Source organism: Narcine bancroftii, chromosome 5, assembly GCF_036971445.1.
Source record: "Narcine bancroftii isolate sNarBan1 chromosome 5, sNarBan1.hap1, whole genome shotgun sequence".
In the NCBI taxonomy this organism is placed as follows: Eukaryota; Metazoa; Chordata; class Chondrichthyes; order Torpediniformes; family Narcinidae; genus Narcine; species Narcine bancroftii.
Window position 1 is genome coordinate 64,340,570 of NC_091473.1, and position 20,824 is coordinate 64,361,393.

The 20,824-nt window shown below is 40.3% G+C and overlaps 1 protein-coding gene across 8 annotated transcripts in view; it reads left to right on the forward strand.

The window, feature by feature from the left end:
- LOC138763454 (pre-B-cell leukemia transcription factor 1) overlaps positions 1–20,824 on the forward strand; it is a 389,485-nt gene that overhangs the window by 189,420 nt on the left and 179,241 nt on the right. Inside the window, exon 4 of one of the 8 annotated variants that reach the window (XM_069937626.1) lies at positions 12,301–12,428. The exons of 6 other annotated variants lie outside the window; for them this stretch is intronic. In XM_069937626.1, the coding sequence (XP_069793727.1) occupies positions 12,301–12,428 (128 nt within the window). Of the gene's footprint in view, positions 1–12,300; positions 12,429–20,465; positions 20,598–20,824 lie in introns of those variants that run through there. One more of the 8 variants, XM_069937631.1, reaches the window with a different exon arrangement.

A 20,824-nucleotide genomic window follows, 5' to 3' on the forward strand; every position in this document is an offset into this window, starting at 1 on the left:
AACATAGAACTCGACAGCACATGATGATGTGCTGACCCATGTAAAACAATCTAATGAGCTGAGTGGCCTGCTCCTGCTTCAACTTCCTAGTGTTATTCCTCTCTTGATTCTGTCTCTGTTCAGACATGTTTAAAATGTAAGCTATTGGATGGTTGGTCCGTTGAATTATTTTATTATTGGTCTGATGTCACAATTGCCGATCTTATTTCTAGTCTGCTGAATCATTCATTGTTTTAATCATTTGTAATTCATTGGTCTGATGTATGGTACATTGATGTATTCTCTAGATTATTGATCTTGTATAAATTGTTGGTCAGTTTTATTGAACTAATCAATTCAGTGCCTGGATTATTGGCCTTTGTATCAGGTAGATCATTGACATGTTGAATTATATGAATCACGTAATTAATAATATCACTTCATTCATTCTCATTTCCTATTTTCTTGGTTTTCTGTAGTTATTTTGATTATTGGGTTTTTCAGTAATTTCACAATTCCTTCTTATCCATTCATTGATCCAACTGCAATCCATTGTAAATCTCTTTCACTAATTTGTTGACTATTTTGCTGGGATACAAATATGGCTTAGGATCAAGTAATTGGCGAATTGACTCACTATCCAAGTCAGTCTAATTATTCATTTGTCATTAAAGGAGTTGAATCCAACTTTGAGTTTCTTTGATCTGATTTCAATTTTTTTTAATTTGAGAGGCCTTTCAGCTCATGAGCCAGTGCTGTCAAATTACACCCATGTAATCAATTAACCCACATCTTTGGCATGTGGAAGGAAACTGAAGGACCTGGAGGAAACCCACATGGACACTGTGTGAACTTACAAACTCCTTACAGAAAGCAGGTGTGATATTTCTTGTAATCAAGAAATTTGTTCTTTTATAACAACTATAATTTATTAGCTTTAGAACTCACAACTTCGTGAATCTACTCCTAGCTGCAAAAACTCATCTCAGACTCTAGTGGTCAAGATCACCAGCACTCTATCATTACATCCCCTTTCCTTGAGATGCTTAATCTAACAATGTGACACACAAATCCAGTATTCATTTCAATTTAAAGTTCAACAGAAACATCAGCAGCACAAACTTTAAGTGTTCAGTTCTTTTTCTTTTAGAGATTCAGTCTGTCAAGTTTTTAAATAATGTATGTGGATCTTAACACAGGTGCATGTGTTGGCTCTGCTGGTCCACTACTGTCTAGCACAGATGGTGTTTCCTCTGTTGCTGTTCAGGCTAGATCCTCTGTCTGTTCTTGCAGGGTCTCTTGTGTTTTCAGCAGGCTCTTTTGATTCTTCCTCAGTGTTTGACCATCCTCTGTTTTGACAGTGTAGGATCTTGGATTTTCATCCTCCAGAACAGTGGCCTTTTTGTCCCATGTGTTGGAATCTGAATCTCACTGTGTCATGTTGTGCCAGTGGCCCCAAGCTTCTTGCTGACTTGTCATAGTTGCTTTTTGTCTCCATTGCAGATGCTTTTTGTTTCTGTTCGACATCTCTGCTCTTGTTTGGGGCTGCAGAATAGGGAAGTAGTCTATGTCCCATCAGAAGCTCAGTGGGTGATGTACCATGTTCAAATGACAAAGTTCTGTAACTCAATAGAGCTGGATAAGGATCTGAGCCACTGTCTTGTGCTTTCTTGAACAATTGTTTAATTATGTGAACTCCTTTTTCTGCTTTACCATTTGTCTGTGGATGCAGAGGACTTAAAGTCGTGTCAAAAAGCATTCTCTTCTGCAAAGTTCTGATATTTTCTACAACTGTAGCATGGTCCATTGTCACTGTAGACAATTTAAGGAGTTTCGTGTCTTGCAAAGATTGATTTCATATATTTTATCACACAAGCAGCAGACATGCTAGGAAGCAGTGCAATCTCCGGATAGTTTGATAGGTGGTCAATAACCAGCAAGTAATTCTTTCCATCCATGTGGAATGGATCAATCTCAACTTTCTGCCATGGTTCTGCTGGTAAGTCATTTATGATCAGGGTTCCTTTATCTGCTTTATGTGATGTTTCAAACCGGTCTCACAGCTTGAAACCATGCTATTGATGTCAGTGTTTATCCCTGGCCAATAAACAGTAGTTCTGACCCTCCTTGTATTTTTCCATTCCAAGGTGCTCCTTGTGCACCCTTTTCAGTGTCTCGGTCAGTGATTGAGGGGTGACAGTTCTGCTCTGAGTACAAACCTATGGACAATGCTCAGCTCTGATGTTGTAGTATGGCTGACATTCACCTCTAGGCCATCCTCCATTTAGATTCTTGATGACATTCTGTAGAATTGTCCTTTTCTGTTTCAGCTGTGATCTGCTTAAATTTCATGTCAGATATGGGAAGAGATTTGGTGATCAGGTTCAAGTGAAAATGTACATCTGTCTCTGTGGAACTCTAGTTGTGTGCTTCACTCTGTCATTGCCCTGATAACATCAGCTAACATGATGTTTTTACTGGTTCTACACCCTCTTGACTAGGCTTAAGTTTTCACATGCTTTGACACCCAGCAGTGATTCATGTCCATCTGGTACTACTGTTAACCTGAGGTGGTGCTCTTTATCTTTAACTTTCACCTTGAGTTTACATGTACCTTTCATGTCAATGCTCTGTCCATTGTAGGCTTTGAGTGGTACAGGATTTGCATGGATGTATGGCTTTATCTTCATTGCCTAGATGTTGTGCTCACAGTTCAAATTGACCTTTTCCTCTTGTGTCCATCTTGAAAGGAATATTTATTCCATTTGTATGCAATGACACAGTCCACTTATCTTGTTCGACTCTGTTCATGCTTGGCACTACCATGCCATTGAGGAGTTCATCACTGACAGCAATTTCTTCTATCGTGTGTATAGTGTGCCTGCTCTCACTTCTGTTTTGTTTCCCTTTGGAAAACCCTCATTTTGCAGAATGATTCTGCCCTTTGCCCTTATTACAGACTTTTCCATAGGTGGGGTATTGTTGTGCATGTTGAGTGCCACATCGTTTACAATTGAATGTCTCTCCACTTTGTTGTTTCCTATATCTAGTTTTTTTTTGTCTGTATGTCCAGACACTGTGGCTATGGCCATGCCTTTGTTTTCACTGGTTTTTGCACTATCACTAAACTTTATCTCAAGCTGCAGAGCTAATTCACTACCATGGCATATCTTCACAGCTCCAGCAAGGTAAGCTCTCTCTCTCATAGCAACTTCTCCCTCATTTTCTTATCATTAATCCCAAACACAATTTGATCACAGATCATTGAATCTTGCAGTGATCCAAAATTGCATGTTCTTTTTTAAATTTTTTTTTTCCACACTATAAACCATACTGACCAAAATACATACAGACATTTTTCTCTTGAATATATAGTGTCATTTTCTCCCCTTTCCCCCCCTTCCCTCCCTCCCTCTCCCCCTTCCCATTTATTCAAAGTTCAATCTATAAGATACATTAAACCTGTTAAACAATGTCGTCACTTAATAAAAATAAACAAGAAATTTTTGTCTTTTACTTTTATATACTGAGTCAGATCATTTCGTTGTCATTAGCCCCTAAACCACAACCACAACAAAAATCAAGATCCATTCTAGTAAAATTCCTAAGATATACGACAAGAGAAAATATATTGGAGAAGGCAATGAAAAAAATAAGAGAAGACAAAAAACCACTGGAATACAAAGGTCAAAAAATTTTTTTCTCTCCAAACTTAAGTTTTGAACTCCTGAAGAAGAGGAAGGAGTTTAATGCAGCAAAAATGACCCTATGGAAAAAAGGTTATAAATGTATGTTAAAATATCCAGCGGTGCTTAAAATAGTTATCCCGGGGCACCAAAGCAAATTGTTCTCGGATCCGGAAAACCTACAAAACAGACAGAAAGATGAAGAGATATAACAAGAACAAAAATGAAAAGCTATATATAAAGAAGAAGAATAAAGTATAAGTAAGAACTAAGAAGAGAAAGAAAGGGAAGAAAGGAAGTAAGGAGGGAATTAAGAGAGTGAACTTTGTTATATATGAAGATTAAAATCTTTTCTGGCGGGGCTGGGTGGGGAAGAATAACAGTCACTGCGAAATCAGTTGACGCTTGCGAGCAGGTTCGCAAATCCAAATGAAGAGGGGAGATGTGGTTGCCCGACAAGGGACAAAGGGCAACTCAGAGAGGGGAGGGACTATTGGGGTTAAAGGAATTTTAGATATGGGAATATTGGAAATATTTTATGTTTTAGAAATGTTGTCTTACAATGTGTTCAAAAAAAGAAAACAGAAATGGATAAGAAGGGAAGGTGGTGATGAGGAAACGGAAAGGAAAGATAAACAAAGTATGAAATGGCCATGTTGAACTATATGACTTTAAATATTAATGGAATACATAACCAAATCAAAAGGAAGAAGCTGTTAAATTTACTGAAGAAAGAAAAAATTGACATAGCATTTGTGCAAGAAACACATCTAACTGAAGTGGAACACAAGAAATTAAAGAGAGATTGGATAGGACATGTAACAGCAGCATCATATAATTCAAAAGCCAGAGGAGTAGCTATATTAATCAATAAAAATGTACCAATCAAAATAGAAGAGGAAATAATAGATCCAGCAGGGAGGTATGTAATGATAAAATGTCAGATATATTCAGAATTTTGGAATTTACTCAATGTATATGCACCTAATGAAGAAGATGAAAAATTTATGCAAGATATCTTTTTGAAGATCGCAGATACGCAAGGGAATATACTAATAGGAGGGGATTTTAACCTTAATTTGGACTCAAACATGGATAAAACTGGAAAAAAGACTAACAGAAAGAACAAAGTAACCAAATTTATAATTAAATCAATTCAGGAAATGCAACACCCAAAGGAAAAGGAATATTCATATTATTCGGGTAGACATAAAACATACTCAAGGATAGACCTATTCCTGTTATCAGCCCACATTCAAGGAAGAGTTAAGAAATTGGAATATAAAGCTAGATTGTTATCGGATCACTCACCCCTGTTATTGGCAATAGAGCTAGCGGACATCCCACCAAGAATGTATAGATGGAGATTAAACTCCATGCTACTTAAAAGACAGGATTTTAGAGAATTCATTGAGTGACAAATTAAAATGTACTTTGAAATAAATACGGAATCAGTGAAAAATAAATTTATACTATGGGACGCAATGAAAGCATTCATCAGAGGACAGATAATAAGTTATGTAACTAAGATGAAGAAGGACTACAATCGAGAAATAGAACAGTTGGAAAAGGAAATAACAAATGCAGAAAAAGAATTAGTAATAAAGGAAGATACAACTAAAAGAAGAGAATTGACAGACAAGAAAATAAAATATGAAACACTACAAACATATAAGGTGGAGAAGAACATAATGAGGACAAAACAGAAATATTATGAGCTAGAAGAAAAAACGCACAAAATACTAGCGTGGCAGCTTAAGACAGGAAAAACTAAAAGAACGGTATTGGCATCAAGGAAAAAGGACAAACAAATTACATATAACCCAACGGAGATCAACGAAAACTTCAGGGAATTCTACGAACAACTATATCAAACTGAAAACGAAGGGAAAGAAGACAAAATAGATGAATTTCTATCTAAAATTGAACCACCAAAATTACAAACAGAGGAGCAAAATAAATTAATAAAACCATTTGAAATAGAGGAAATATATGAGATATTAAAAAAACTACCGAACAATAAAACACCGGGAGAGGATGGACTCCCAATAGAATTCTATAAAACATTTAAAGACTTATTAATTCCTCCTCTCCTGGAAGTAATGAATCAGATTGAAAAAACACAAAACACCAGATTCATGCAAAACAGCAATAATTACAGTAATACCAAAGATGGGGAAAGATCCACTAACACCAGCATCGTATAGACCAATATCTCTACAACACAGATTATAAGATAATAGCTAAACTATTAGCAAACAGATGGGCCGACTGTGTACCAAAAATAGTAAAACTAGACCAAACTGGATTTATTAAAAAAAGTCGAATAACGGACAATATCTGTAAATTCATTAACTTAATCCATGCAGTACAAGGAAACAAAATTCCAACAGTAGCGGTTGCTTTAGATGCAGAGAAAGCCTTTGACAGAGTAGAATGGAATTATTTATTCAAAGTACTAAAAAAATTCAACCTACCAGAGAAATATATTAATTGGATTATATAAGGGACCATTGGCGAAAGTGACAGTAAATGGATATATATCAAACCAATTTAAATTAAGCAGATCAACAAGGCAGGGATGTCCACTATCTCCCTCACTGTTCGCATTAGTTATAGAACCACTAGTAGAACTGATAAGAACAGAAAATAAAATATGAGGGATAAAAATAAAAGAGAAGGAATATAAAATCAGTCTATTTGCAGATGACGTTATAATATACTTAACAGAACCAGAAATATCAATAAAAGAATTACATAAGAAATTGAAGGAATATGGAGAAGTATCAGGGTACAAGATCAACGCAAATAAAAGTGAAGCAATGCCAATGATTAATGCGGATTTCACAAAGTTTAAGAAAGAATCATCATTTAGATGGCAAACACAAGCAATTCGATACCTAGGTATACAAATAAATAATAATCTTGGCCATCTATATGAACTAAATTATCAGCCATTAATGAAAAAATTACAAGACGACTTAGAGCACTGGAAAGACTTACCACTAACAATGATAGGAAGGATAAACTGTATTAAAATGAACATCTTCCCAAGGATACAATACCTATTTCAATCATTACCAATTCATCTAACAGAGAAATTCTTCAAGGAGCTGAAGAAAACAATAAGGAAATTCTTATGGAAAGGTGGGAAACCGAGGATAGCACTAGATAAATTAACAGAATGGTACAAACAAGGAGGCTTACAACTATGAAACTTTAAAAATTATTATAGAGCAGCACAATTAAGATACAAATCAGATTTTTATCAAACAAGGGAAAAACCAGATTGGACCAGATTTTCTTTTCTTTGGCTTGGCTTCGCGGACGAAGTTTTATGGAGGGGTATGTCCACATCTGCTGCAGGCTCGTTGGTGACTGACAAGTCTGATGCGGGACCAGATTAGAGCTAGATAAAATAGGGGAGAAGATACCTGAACATATACTATATAAGTGGGATGAAAAATTGGTGCAACGTAGGAATTCACCAGTATTGCACCATCTGCTCAACATTTGGAAGAAGGTTCACGTAGAAAGGAATAAAATAAATGATCAACTACCAAAAATAATTTTTACACAAAATGAACTAATCCCTTTCACAATAAATAACCTTTCCTTCAGAGAATGGGAGAGAAAAGGGATCAAAAAAATAGAAAATTGTTTTTCGGGAAATAAATTATTATCTTTTGAACAAATGAAGGACAAATATAATATAACTCACGATACAAGGTTTGCATACCACCAATTGAAAACCTACTTGAAGGACAAATTGGGAAACAGTTTGAGGTTACCAGAAGGAAGCAATTTTGAATATGTGCTTACAGACACAATGATAATTTTAAAAAATTATAACAAACATGTACATCATACTGCAAGAAAAGGAGAACGAGGAAACAAACTGTAAACCTAAACAAAAATGGGAACAAGATCTAAAAATAAAGAATAATACATGGGAAAAGCTATGCTCTGGAACTATGAGAAATACAATAAACACGAGGTTACGCATAATACAATATAATTGGTTACACAGGCTATACATCACACCCCAAAACTTAAATAAATGGGACCCAACAGTATCAGACAGATGTTTTCGCTGTTAAAAATGAAACAGGAACAACAATACATGCAATTTGGACATGTGAGAAAGTGAAAAAATTTTGGGAAGATCTAAACCAGATATTAAATAAAATCACGAAAAGCAATATACCAAAAAACCCAGAGATCTTCCTTCTAAGTAATATAAGAAATAAATAATTTGGACTCTATTTGGATGGAGCACAAAAAAGATTTATTATGATAGGATATTATGTATAGCAAAAAAATGTATTATGTCAACCTGGAAATTAGAAGACAACTTGAGAATACAACAATGGTACATAGAAATAAATAAATGTATTCCATTAGAAAAAATAACATATAATTTAAGAAATAACATCACAATATTCGAACAAATATGGGAACCATACATGAAATACAATAGAGAAATCCTACCATGGACCTCCACCACCTAAAAGAAAATTGCATGTTCTTGATTTTAATTTGAAGTCCATTAATAAAGTATCAAAATTATCTGCCTACAGCTGTGTATCTGTGTCAAACATGAACCTCTCAAGTGTTTCATTTTTCTTTGGTGAACAGCATTCATCAAACATCTCTAACTTTGTTGAACTTGCCCTGGTCAGCTGCCTTAGTGAAAACAAATGTGCTAAAAAACTCGAGAGCTTAAAGTCCTGCCACAGTAAATAGTAGTGTAATCCTCTGTGCATCAGGTTTGCTATCGAGTCGAATGGCTTGCAGGCACAGCATAAATCATTTTTTGCACAACTTGCACTTGTGGTTTACATTTTCAGTCCAATTTACAGCATCAGGAGCCTTTACACTCATGTTTTCTGTTGCTATCCACTGATTCTTGCTCTACACATTCCTGGTGTTTCTTCCAGTCCTGGTGTTTCTTTTATTGTAATAAAGAAACTTGGGTTATTTTATAACATCTATAATTTATTAGCTTTAGAACTCTCATCTGTTTTAAATCTACTTCCAGCTGCAACAACTCATTTCTGATTCCCTCTAGTGGTCAAGATTATCACCAGCACTCTATCATTACAGCAGGGGTTTTGAGCTCTGGTCACTGGTACTGTCAATGCGCTGTGCTAATCGTTACACTAACTATGCCAATTGTTGACTTGCTAAATCACTTTGTTGTTCAACTTTGAGTCAACCATCATCTTGTTGGATAATTATTTTTCCATTTGTTGAATTGTATAATCTATTCATACATTTATTGTACAGTGAACCAGCTCTCTGCCTCTCAGTCACACTTCTAAATGTGCAGTAAGTTGTACTTTGACCCTATGTATGAACATTTAATGCATATTGTTCTGCAGTCGCACTACCTCCGATCCCATCCAGGATAATGCAGCAAGTTAACCACCAGCATATTTTGATGATGAACCTGTAGAAGTTGTTGAGGGGCTAGGGGGATATGCCAAACTAGATTTATCTTCTGAGCAAGCAGGTGTTGGTGAACTTTCATGATCATTGTGTACATTAGTATTTGTCTCAGGTCAGGTTGTTGGACATGTTTATTCCTAACAACATGAAGTTCTCTACTTTTTCATTTCAGCACCATTAATATGGACGGGGTGTGGATTCTGTCCCCTCTCCTCAACTCAATGATCATCTCTTTCATCTTTATAACCTGAACTTAAGACAGAAGATAAGCACATGGTACTACAATATAGTTGCCATGCCAGATGCTTGATTGAGAGAATGTCAGGATAAGCAGCTCAGTGTTCCAGGATTCAAATGTTTTGGATGTGATAGAGATGTAAATGAGAATGAATAGGGAAAATGTCACCCTGGCACTTAAAGAGCACATTATGAAAGGTTCACCCATTGAGGCAACATGGGTCGAGTTCAGGGATAAGAAGGGTGTGATCACTCTGATGGAGATGTACCATGGCTCTCTCGATAGCTAGAGGGTGATAGAGAAATATAATGTAGGTGGATTACTGAATAGTATAAAAGCATAGAATATAGAACAGGGATGACTGAACTTTCCTTGAGTAAGAGCCACATTTGATAAACTTCAGATATCTGAGAGCTGCAAGACATGAAAAAATATTTCGTACACATTATTCACTCTTGCAAGCACATTTTGTTACAAAAAAATTATAAATGTTAATACAAGTTGGTAATAATATTAATTCATGTAATTTTTAAACTGTTGTAGTTTCAACAATCAAAAAGTACACATAATGTGTATATGTATGTATATATATATATATATATATATGTATATGTTACCATTAAAGACATGCTACTTTTAACCTGGTAAGTACGTGCGTTGCTTGAAGTGTCAGGCACTTGGGTGGCTGGGGCTGGGTGTTAAGCTGGGGCATTGGGAACTTGGATGGACAGGTGGCTGGAGCCTAGGCGAGAGTCTGTGGTTGGGGCGTCAGGAACTCGGATGGGCAGGTGGGTGGCTGGGACCAGGTGGTAAGTCTGCAGTCAGGGCATCGGGAACTTGGATGAGCATGCAGCTGGGGCCAAGGCGAGAGTCCACAGTTGGTGTGTTGGGAGTTCAAATGGGAGGACAGGTGAGGCCTAGGCAAGAGACAGTGGTCGGGGCATCGTGAACTCAGATGACTGGGACCAAAAATAGGAGGGGTGGGTGGCTTTTGCATGCGCACACACACACACACACACACACACACACACACACACACACACACACACACACACACACACACACACACACACACACAGTTCACACAAAATATTGTCACTTGCAAGCTTTGCCCATTAAAACTACCACTGTCTCAGCCAACATATTTCTGTGAGACAAATTTTAATTTCACAAATATTGACTGGCACTTCCTTAGTGCCAGAGTCCTGGATGGGGCAGAATTTGTTGGGAGCATCCAGGAGGGGTTTCTTGAGACAGGATGTGGAATATCCAATCAGGTAAGAGGCTACAATAGACCTTGCATTTAAAAATGAGATGGCCAGATGATTGGAGTTTGACTGGGAGAACATTTTGGGAACAATAATCATAACTCCCACAGTTTTCAGATGGTTATTGGATAAGACTGGACTTTAGGAGAGAGGTTTTGAATCAGGGGAAGGTTAGTTGGCCAGGATTTTTGCGAGAATTGTTTGAGAGCCGCTGTTATTAGCCAAGCTCACATCTGACAAGTGGAAGTTGATCAAAAGCCTGCTGGCTAGAATCCAGGACCAACACACTCCAGACAGGAAGAATTACAAAGTTCGGGTACCTTGGATAATGAGATGTTGTAAATTTGATCAAAAATAAAAGTATACAATTGTAAGGTCTAGGAAGCTGAAAGTGGACCACATCTTTGAGGAAAATAAAAACAGCAGGAGAGAGCATAAGGAATCAGGAGGGCCAATAGGGGCCATGAAATGTCCTTGGTGAGGAGGGTTAAAGAGAACTTAGTCAGTCATACAGCATGGAAATGGCCCCTTCACCCTATATTTCCGACGTTGACCAAAATATCCAACCCACACTCATCCTACCTGCTTGCGTTTTGCTCATATCACTCTAAATCTATCCTATTCATGTAACGATCCAATTTTTTAAAGTTCCAGTGGTATCTGCCTTAACCACCACCTCCTGCAGCTGTTCTACACATCTACTACACTTTGTGTAGGCAGGAAAACATAATCTCTCAGGTTCCTGTTTCATCTCTCACCTATTATCCTTTTGCAGTGAAGGTTCAAGATTCAGATCATGAGATTCAGATACTCTTTCCAGCAGCCATCAGGATTCCTGAATGAACCCCACAGCAATGCTATAACCACAGAAATGTTGGAGGAACTCAACACGTCTTGCAGTGTCCATAGGAGATAATGATGTATAAGCAGTCTTTTGAGCCTGAGTCCTTCCTGAGGCTTGGGCCTGAAATCTCTGATATAAATCTTTACCTCCTATGGACGCTGTGAGACCTGCTGAGATCCTCCAGCATTTCTGTATCTTTACTACAATCTCAGCATCTGCAGACTTTCATGTTTCACCCCACAGCAGGGCTAACATGCTGCCTTTGCCATGTACTAATTGATATTTATTTTAGTTTTATTTCCACAATACAACATGGCAAAAGGCCATTCTGGCCCATGAAATCCATGCTGCCCAATTTATCTACCAACTTTTTTTATTTGGAGAGTAGGACAAAACCATAGCACCTGGGAAAATCCATGCAAGTCATGGAGAACACATACTCATTACAGACAGCGGTGGATTTGAATCCAGGTGACTGGCTCTATAACAGCGTTGCGCCTGCTGCTTTCATTGTCGCTCTATATTCTGTAATTGTCCTCTTGTTCAACCTAATGTGGCTGTATAGATGTTAGGGTTAACCTGGTAGGCTGCTTGCAGAAGCACCCTACTCTCTGCACCAGGTATAATGTGACAAATAAACCAACCTTACAAAACTGTGTTGACAAAAGTTAATTCAATGACCAGAGAAGGCCTGACCTCAGTAACAGAGTTCGGGCTTCACAACTGTAAGGAACCCAACATACCAGATCATGAGTAGAGGTTAAACCCTGCTCTTGAGGCAACCAGCACCCTCCATCCAGAAACTGATGGCAATGTTTTCCATTTTGTGTTTAGAGGAAGATGGTGCAGCACCTCCGTGGAAAAAGTTGGGACCCACGAGGCACCGATCTTTAAGGAGCTTGAGAAAGGTGCTGCCTGGTCGCTTTCGGTAGCAGGTCAGTCAGGCATTGGACTCTGGAGAGGTGAGTGCCCAGACCATATTCAATACCACAGCATTGGAGAAGTCAGTGTACGCCAATCCCACTTCTGCTTAAATTTCCTTTCCATCCCCAGAACAGGTGAATGGAGGCAGATGCAGAAAGATTTCTGATTTCTTGTCAGAGTACATACATGATATCACATACAACCTTGAGATTCCTTTTTCCTGTGGGTGCAACAGAAGTACCACTGATTGGTAGTGCAAAAAATAAACTACACAGCTTAAACATATAAATAAAAGAACTGTAAACAGTTGATGAATGTAAACAAACTGTGCAATACAGAAAGAACAAAAGAAAATCAATAAAGTGCACAAGTTAGAGTCCTTAAATGAGTCTCTGAGTGAGTTTGTCGTTGAGGAGTCTGATCGTGGAGGGGTAGCATTTGTTCCTGAACCTGGTGGTGTGAGTCTTGTGGCACCTATATCTCTTTCCTGATGGCAGCACCGAGAACAGAGCGTGTGCTGGGTCGTGTGAGTCTTTGATGATTGCATCTTTCCTCTAACTGCAGTATTCCTTGTAGATGTTCTCAGTAGTGGGGAGGGTTTTGCCTGTGATGACCTGGGCTGTGTCACCTACCTTTTGGTGTTCCCACACCAGACAGTGATCTAGCCAGCATATTTTCCAACACAACTCTATAGAAATTTGCCAGGGTTTCTGGTGTCATTCCAAACCTCTGCAAATTCCTGAGGAAATAGAGGTGGTGACAGCTTTGTTCATGATTCCATTGGTGTGTTGGGTCCAGGAAAGATCCTCTGAGATAGTGACTCCCAAGAACTTAAATTTTCTCACCCTCTCCACCTCTGATTTCCACAAATGATCATTGGTTTGTACACCTCTGGCTTTCCTTTCCTGAAGTCAACTATCAGCTCCTTAGTTTTGGTGACATTAAGTGCAAGGTTGTTATTGGTGCACCATTCAGCCGTTTTCAATCTCCATCCAGTATGCTGACTCATTCCCTTCCTTTATACAACCTATGACCATGGTATCAATGGCCTTTGGAGGGTTGGCTGTGGATGGACATCCTGTGTTCCAAGAAAATGGAGGGGTAGAGAGTGATCACATTGATAGTGAGGGTAAATGGGGGTGGAAGTGGAAAGTTGGAAAATTGTTGGTGAGTAAAGCTGGAGGAGAAAGGAGTGGGCAGGTAGAACTGGGGGGGGGGAAAGGATGTGGGTTGGGGGGGAGATGATGGGCAGGTGAAACCACCATGGGGTGGGGTTGATAGGCAGATGGAGGGGTAAGAAGGGTAGTGTAGGGGAAAGGAACAATGGTGGATGATATGTGGATGATTTGCAAATGTAACAAGGAGAGGGAGAACCTTGGTGGAGCAACAGCAGAGGGCAAGGAAAACCCGGGGCAAGGAAAACACGGGGAGTTGGTTAGCTGAAATTGGATGTCCCGTTGGGTTGTCAACTATCCAAGTGGAATATGTCAGTAGGGTTTTGAAAGAGGTGGATGGGCTGATTGAATTCATTAGACATTGAATCCCAGCCAATGGTTTGTGGTTGGCTTGTGTTCAGGAATAAAGGGTTTGTGCAACTGAATCTGCACTAAGCCGTACCAAGTTGGAAGAACCCCCCCCCGCCACCGCCACTGACCTCAACCCTTCCCTCAAACCTGGCTGTGATCTGGGTGGCAGCTTCCTCCACCCAACCCTCGCAATTCCTACCACAAGCATGAACTCTGGACCTGAAGCTGGAAGCTCCACTTCTCGCGCAGACCTCCAAGCAGACTCTCATTGCCTCTACTTTCACCATCATGACCTTGAGTGGAAGGCTCCCTGACGGGAGGTAAGCATTAAGATCCACTGTCTTTATCATCCTAGTCACAACCCCTTCATGCAGAAGGTACAGAAACCCCAAGTCCTGCAAGAGTTTTGTCCAACCCCTATCACACTGCTGAAACTCCCTGTCCTACCCTGATCATAAACTGCTCCAGCATCACATAATGACTGCACTATTGAAACTCCAGTCTTTTTATTTCTTGCACTAACTGTAAGCTGTAAATATTATCTATCTTTGACATTGATTATCTATTTCCGTACTCTGGTAATTTACACTGTTGTAGTTGGTTTATTTCCCAAAAGTACTTGTGTGGCTGCAGCAAATAAGAATTTTGGTGCATTTCTACATTGTACTTGCATGTATCATTATAATTGAAGTGTCATAATAGCTATTTTCCTTTCTTAGATTCAAGACCATTACTTTCAGGCCATTATTATTTGGACTTTTAAATGTTAATGTTGTGTGGAGTACAAGTTTTCTGAATGAAAATTTTCATGTCGTGCAGAAACATTTATGATTGCTGATAATCACTGCCAATAACCAACAAATTAGTAGTAAAAAATATTTAAAACCTTTTCAAAATGGCCTTTTATTTTGTTCATTTTGATTCCTTTGAGACGAAAGTTTTATCTTCTAAAATGCTGCATCTTCCGGCCCATGAGCCCGCACCACCCAAATACACCAATTAACCTACAGTCATCGTACATTTTTGAAGGGTGGGAAGTGGAGCACCCGGAGGAAACCTATACAGATGCTGGGAGATGTAAAAGCTCCTTACAGACCGTGCAGGATTTGAACATGGGTTGCTGGTGCTGAGATAGTGTTACTGTAACCGTGCTCTGTTTGAGAGATGGTCTCTATTTATTTTAAGCCAAATAAAAATGCCAGAAATACTCAACAAGATGTGAAACATCTGTGGGGAGAGTAACATTTCAGGTCAGTTCTTACCTGAGGCAGTAAGAGCGTTCCTCCCTGCATATATGCTTCCTGACCTGCTTTCTTCTGGAGCTGTTTCCCAGTCCACGGGAAGGCTTAATGGCAAGATGTTCATTGCTGTCTCTGCATGAATTGCATCTGCTGAGCCAAAACTAAGCCTTTGCCTCGTCCAAAGGATGCAGGCAATTGGTGTCCTTGCAGTATCCCCCCCATGACCTGCCAGGTCACCAGGAGTATGTTGTCAGCTCTCTCGTAGTCCTCACACCACTAAGTGCACAAGAATATCTGCTCTGTCATATCCCCTGTCTGGGACTGTTGGTCACATGGCAGGGCCTCATCAGCCATTGGTTGCTTCAGGGTGCCAAGTAATATCACAGAACATATCTAATTGATGGTTGATGGTAGTCACAGAAGGCCTTGCTTCTGCCCTTGCTGCTCTACAACTCTGTTCTGCTCTTGTGCATTTGGCAGAGAGAATGTGCAGAGGAGTATCACGGGAATTTGTCCCACTCAAGATGCAACGTTCGATACTCTGTGGCTGACATCCATAGCCTCAGTCACTGATGCTCATGGTCTAATAAGGGGTCAGGTAATGCCCATTTCATTGAAATGGAGAGCTCTCAAGGCTGACAAAATCTCAGGCCCCACCCCCACCACCCTGGCTGCCGTATTGATGTTCACATGATCACTGTCAATGTGCTGCCAGGTCGAATGGCTGACCAAAGGTCCTCTGCAGAGATAGAAACAATGTAGCAGTGGTTCTCAAACTTTTTCTTTCCACTCACATACCACTTTAAGTATTCCCTATGCCACAAGTGCTCTGTGATTAGTAAGGGATTGCTTAAGGTGGGATGTGGGTGGAAAGAAAAAGTTTGAAAACCACTGTTCTTGTTGTACTAATTGACTTGTTATGTGCACGGTTTCATAACTCCAAAGGAAATGGGCCAATGACAATTTTTCTCAAGCAAAATATTTCAGTAACAATTGGGTCTAGAGCAGTGATTCTTGACCTTCCCTTCCCATTCAAATACCACCTTAAGCAATCCCTTACTAATCACAGAGCACTGATGGTATAGGGATTACTTAGTGGTATGTGAGTGGAAAGAAAAAAGTTGAGAAACACTGTAATATAGTCAGTGGCATAGTTATTGATATGGAGTCTTTGTGCACTATTTGATTTCCTTTGAGGGCAGGTAGCTGGGGGTTGACCTTCATAGAGATTTATAAAATCCTGAGGGCACAGCCTTTCTCCCAGGGTTAGGGATGCTGTAATAGCATTGCACTAACTGCTACTCAGTTATTTCCGAATTGAGAACGCTGAAGTATAGGGTTGATGAGCGACCTACTGGGAGGACTCAGCAGGTTAAGCAGCATCCATGGGAGTAAAAAATGGTCAATGATTTGAGTGAAGGGCTTCCAGCCCAAAAGGTTGACAGCGATCTTTCTCCCACTGATGTTTCACAACCCATTTAATCCCTCCAGCAAATTGGGATTTGCTCTGGATTCCTCCATCTGCAATCCCTCATGTGTCCTGTGGTGAAAATTTAGTTATTGTGCTTTGTTTTCTTCACCTCAGATGTTATCCAGGTGAATCTATTATGGTGTCTGTCAGCCTAGAGAACACAAGTCAAGGTTCCTTCAATGCATTGGATAGGTTTCTTTGTTTGCTTCAGTGATCACCCAGTTGTGTGAAGAGTCTATACAGTCCCAACCCAAAATGCTGACTATTTCTACCCATGGATACTGTCTGAACTCTTGAGTTCCTCCAACAATTCCTTTTCTCCTCCATAAGCCAGTTGGCCAAGCATGAGCCCATCTGTGCCAACTGCATTGGAGCAGTTCCTTTGCCTTTTGTTTACTTCATGGATTTTCTACTGAGCCGAGGAATGGACCTCTGTTGTGGCAAGGCTCCTGCTTCTCCGATTTGGAATCGTGCTAATCACACAGCTATGCTCTGGATGGGGCTCTCCGCATCCTTTCCAATGACTTCTGCCTTCTGGGTTGGGACTTTTCTCTCTGAGAAGGATATTGACGATGTTGGATACATTGATGGGCTGTTCCCAGGTGCACACACTGAGTTACACTTGGAGCTGCAGGAAGATCAAGTTAAGTTACCTTTATTTGTCCTTCATACCATGCATTGCATGGTAAAGATGAGATGGCAATTCTCCAGGACCATGGAGCAGATTTACATAAATATAAGTTAAAATATTAAGATATTTTCAATAAGAGTCCACGGTACACTATCCACATATGTTCTGGGCATTCAGGAGTCTGATGGCTTGTGGGGGGAAAAAAACTGTTGCCCAACCTGAACTTAAGAGGGCCAAATGCTATGGTACCTCCTCCCAGATGGTAGAAGGGAGAAAAGTTTGCATGAGGGGTGTGTGAAGTCCTTCAACATTTATTGCTTTCCTGTGCATCGTATATTGTAGATGTCCATCATGGTAGGAAGAGAGCCCCCAAAGATCTTTTCTGCTGATTTCACTATTCTCTGCAGGGTCTTATGGTCTGAGGTGGTACAGTTTTCAAACCAGGCGGTGATGCACTTGCACAGAATGCTCTCGATACATCCTCTGTAGAATGTAGTGAGGATGGAGGGTGGGAGATAAACTTTCCTTGGCCTTTGCAGGAAGTCTAGGTACTGCTGAGCTTTCTTGGCTATGGAGCTGGTGTTAAGGGACCAGGTGAGATTCTCTACAAGTGCTCTCCAAGGAACTTGATATAACCATATAACATTTACAGCATGGAAACAGGCCATTTTAGCCCTTCTAGTCCACACTGAACTAAGTACTCTCCTCTAGTCCCACCTACCTGTACCCTGCCCATAACCCTCCATTCCCTTCCCATCCATATATCTATGCAATTTTTCCTTAAATGACAAAATGGACTCTGCCGCCACTACTTCTCCCGGAAGCTCATTCCACACAGCTACCACTCTGAGTAAAGAAGTTCCCCCTCCTGTTACTCTAAACTTTTGCTCCTTAACTCTTAACTCATGACCCCTTATTTCAATCTCACCTATCCTCAATGGAAAAAGCCTATCCACATCAACTCTATCTATCCCTCTCAGAATCTTAAATACCTATATCAAATCCCCTCTCAACCTTCTATGCTCCAAAGAATAAAGACATAATTTGCTCAATCCATCTTTGAAATCTAGATGCTGAAACCCAGGTAATATTTTTGTAAATCTTCTTTGAGCTCTCTCTACCTTGTTGATATCCTTCCTATAAATTTGGTGACCAGAACTCCACACAGTACTCAAAATTTGGCCTCACCAATGCCTTGAACAGTCTCAACATCACTTCCCAACTCCTGTATTCTATGTTTTGATTTATAAAGGACAGCATACTAAAAACCTTCTTCACCACCTTATCCACATGAGTGTCTACCTTCAGGGAATGATGCACCGTTATTCCTAGATCTTTTGGCTCCACTGCATTCCTCAATGCCCTCCCATTTACTACGCATGTCCTGTTTTGATTATTCCTACCAAAATGAAGAACTTCACACTTATCAGCATTAAACTCAATCTGCCATCTTTCTGCCCACTCTTCTAAGCAGTCCAAATCCCTCTGCAATCTTTGAAAACAATTATCCACAATTCCACCTATTTTAGTATAATCTGATGATGATTTCAACATTAGATTTGTCAATAGTCAGTGGAAAGTGATTCCCCCCACCCCCCCCCACACTCTCCCCCCCCCCCCCCCCCCCCCGGGCCCTCCTAAAGTCGACAGCCATCTCTTTTGTTTTAATGTTCAGATACAAGTTGTTGGCTCTGCACCAGTCAGTCAGTGACTGCACTTCATCTCTGTACGCTGACTCATCATTCTTACTTAATAAGGCCCAGCACAGTCGTGTCGTCAGTTTACTTGATGATGTGGTTCGAGCTGTGTTTTGCTGCACAGTTAAGAGTGAGCAGAGTGAGCAGCAGTGGACTGAGCAGGCAGCCCGGGTTTGTGGGGGTGGAGTGGGGGGGGGGGGGGGAAGGTGGGGGAGGTGATGGGTGTGCTCAGTGTGATCGTCTTGGAAGTGCTGTTTCGAATCTGGACAGGAATCCTGGACAGGAAGTCAAGAATCCAATTGCAGAGGGAGGTTTTAGACCCAGCAGGCTCAACTTCCCTAACAAGTACTGAGGTATGATTGTGTTGAATGCCGAACTGAAGTCAATAAACAGCATTCAAACATGTACGTCCGTATTTTCCAGGAGGGTGGTGGCGATAGCATCGTCCATAAAGTGGTTGGATCTGTATGTGAACTGCAGGAGATGCAGTGACGGGGGCAGCAGGAACTTGATGTTCCCCATGATGAGCCTCTTGAAGCACCTCATGACAATAGACATGAGTGCGACAGGGCGGTTAGTCACTGAGTCAGCTCATAGATGACTTCTTTGGCAAGGGGTCAATGGTAGTGACTTTGAAGATCTTTAACTTGGTGAAAGATGCTCAAAACCCATTGGTTTTCCAGAGCACCGAGATGTCAGTGCAGGAATGCTGCCAACTTGCATTTCCTTCGCTGCAGGAATATGTGCTGAGGGATGCCCTGAGGCTTGGTGCAGCAAAGACAAGGGTGCTGTGGGGAAGGACCACAGTCAAGAGTCCTGTTACTGGGTACTGAGGGTCAGAGACCAAAGGGGAGTCCCTCAAACAATAGCTTGGAGAGTAACCCAGGGGTCACATTAGGACTGGATAGTATAATGATTACCTAACACCTCAATATGTATAAATTAAATATACAGACTGAATAGCAATTTGAATATATAGTGTAAGCTTTGTTTTTTTATATCTTTTATTATGAAAAGCTTTATCATTAAGGACACAGATCAGATGAGCATTCATAGGTTTTATTCCCAGGGTAGGAGTGTCTAAACCTAGAGGCCATAGATCTAAGGTAAGAGGGGAAACATTTAGAAAGGACACTGTCTTTACACAGAGGGAGGTGGGTATGTGGAACGAGCTACCAGAGGAAGTGGTAGAGGCAGGGACAATGCCTAGGTTTAAAAGACATTTGGACAGGTACACGGATGAGAAAGTTTTAAAGGGATAAGGGCAAAAAGTAGACAAATGTGACTGGCCCAGTTGGGCAATTTGATCAGCATGGCTAGGTTGGGCTAAAGGGCCTGTTTGCGTGCTGTAACAATGATTCAATTACACAGGCATTTCTCCTTAATATTGCTGTAGGGAGATGTAAAATCAGTTGAAGTAGATTACAAATATTTTTTGACAATGGGGCATTAAAACACATTACTATTAACCAATTAAAATTGTTAATGTGCAGTGAAGTGAAAATAAAAAGCAGGTTCAGTGGTATAAGGGTCAGTGCACAGGATTGGAACTGATCTCCTGGCTGACCATCACAAAAACTGAAGATGCTGCAAACCTGAAATACAAGCACAAAGCATGTCTGGGAGCAATGTGGATGAAAGGTCAGAGCTAGTGCTTCCGGGCTGGGGATGGGTCTGTACTCTGTTCATTGTGTGTTCTCTGCATTTTTGGGTTCCCCAGAGTGTTCTATGGCCCCATGCAATTGTGCACAAGGTCAGAGGTTGAAAATAAGTTGAAGGGCAAGATTAAGATGGCTAGCAACCCTGCAATGCAAGATGTCCTTGTGTCCATTAAAGCAGCTTCTTTGCTCCATTGTTTCCACTGTCTA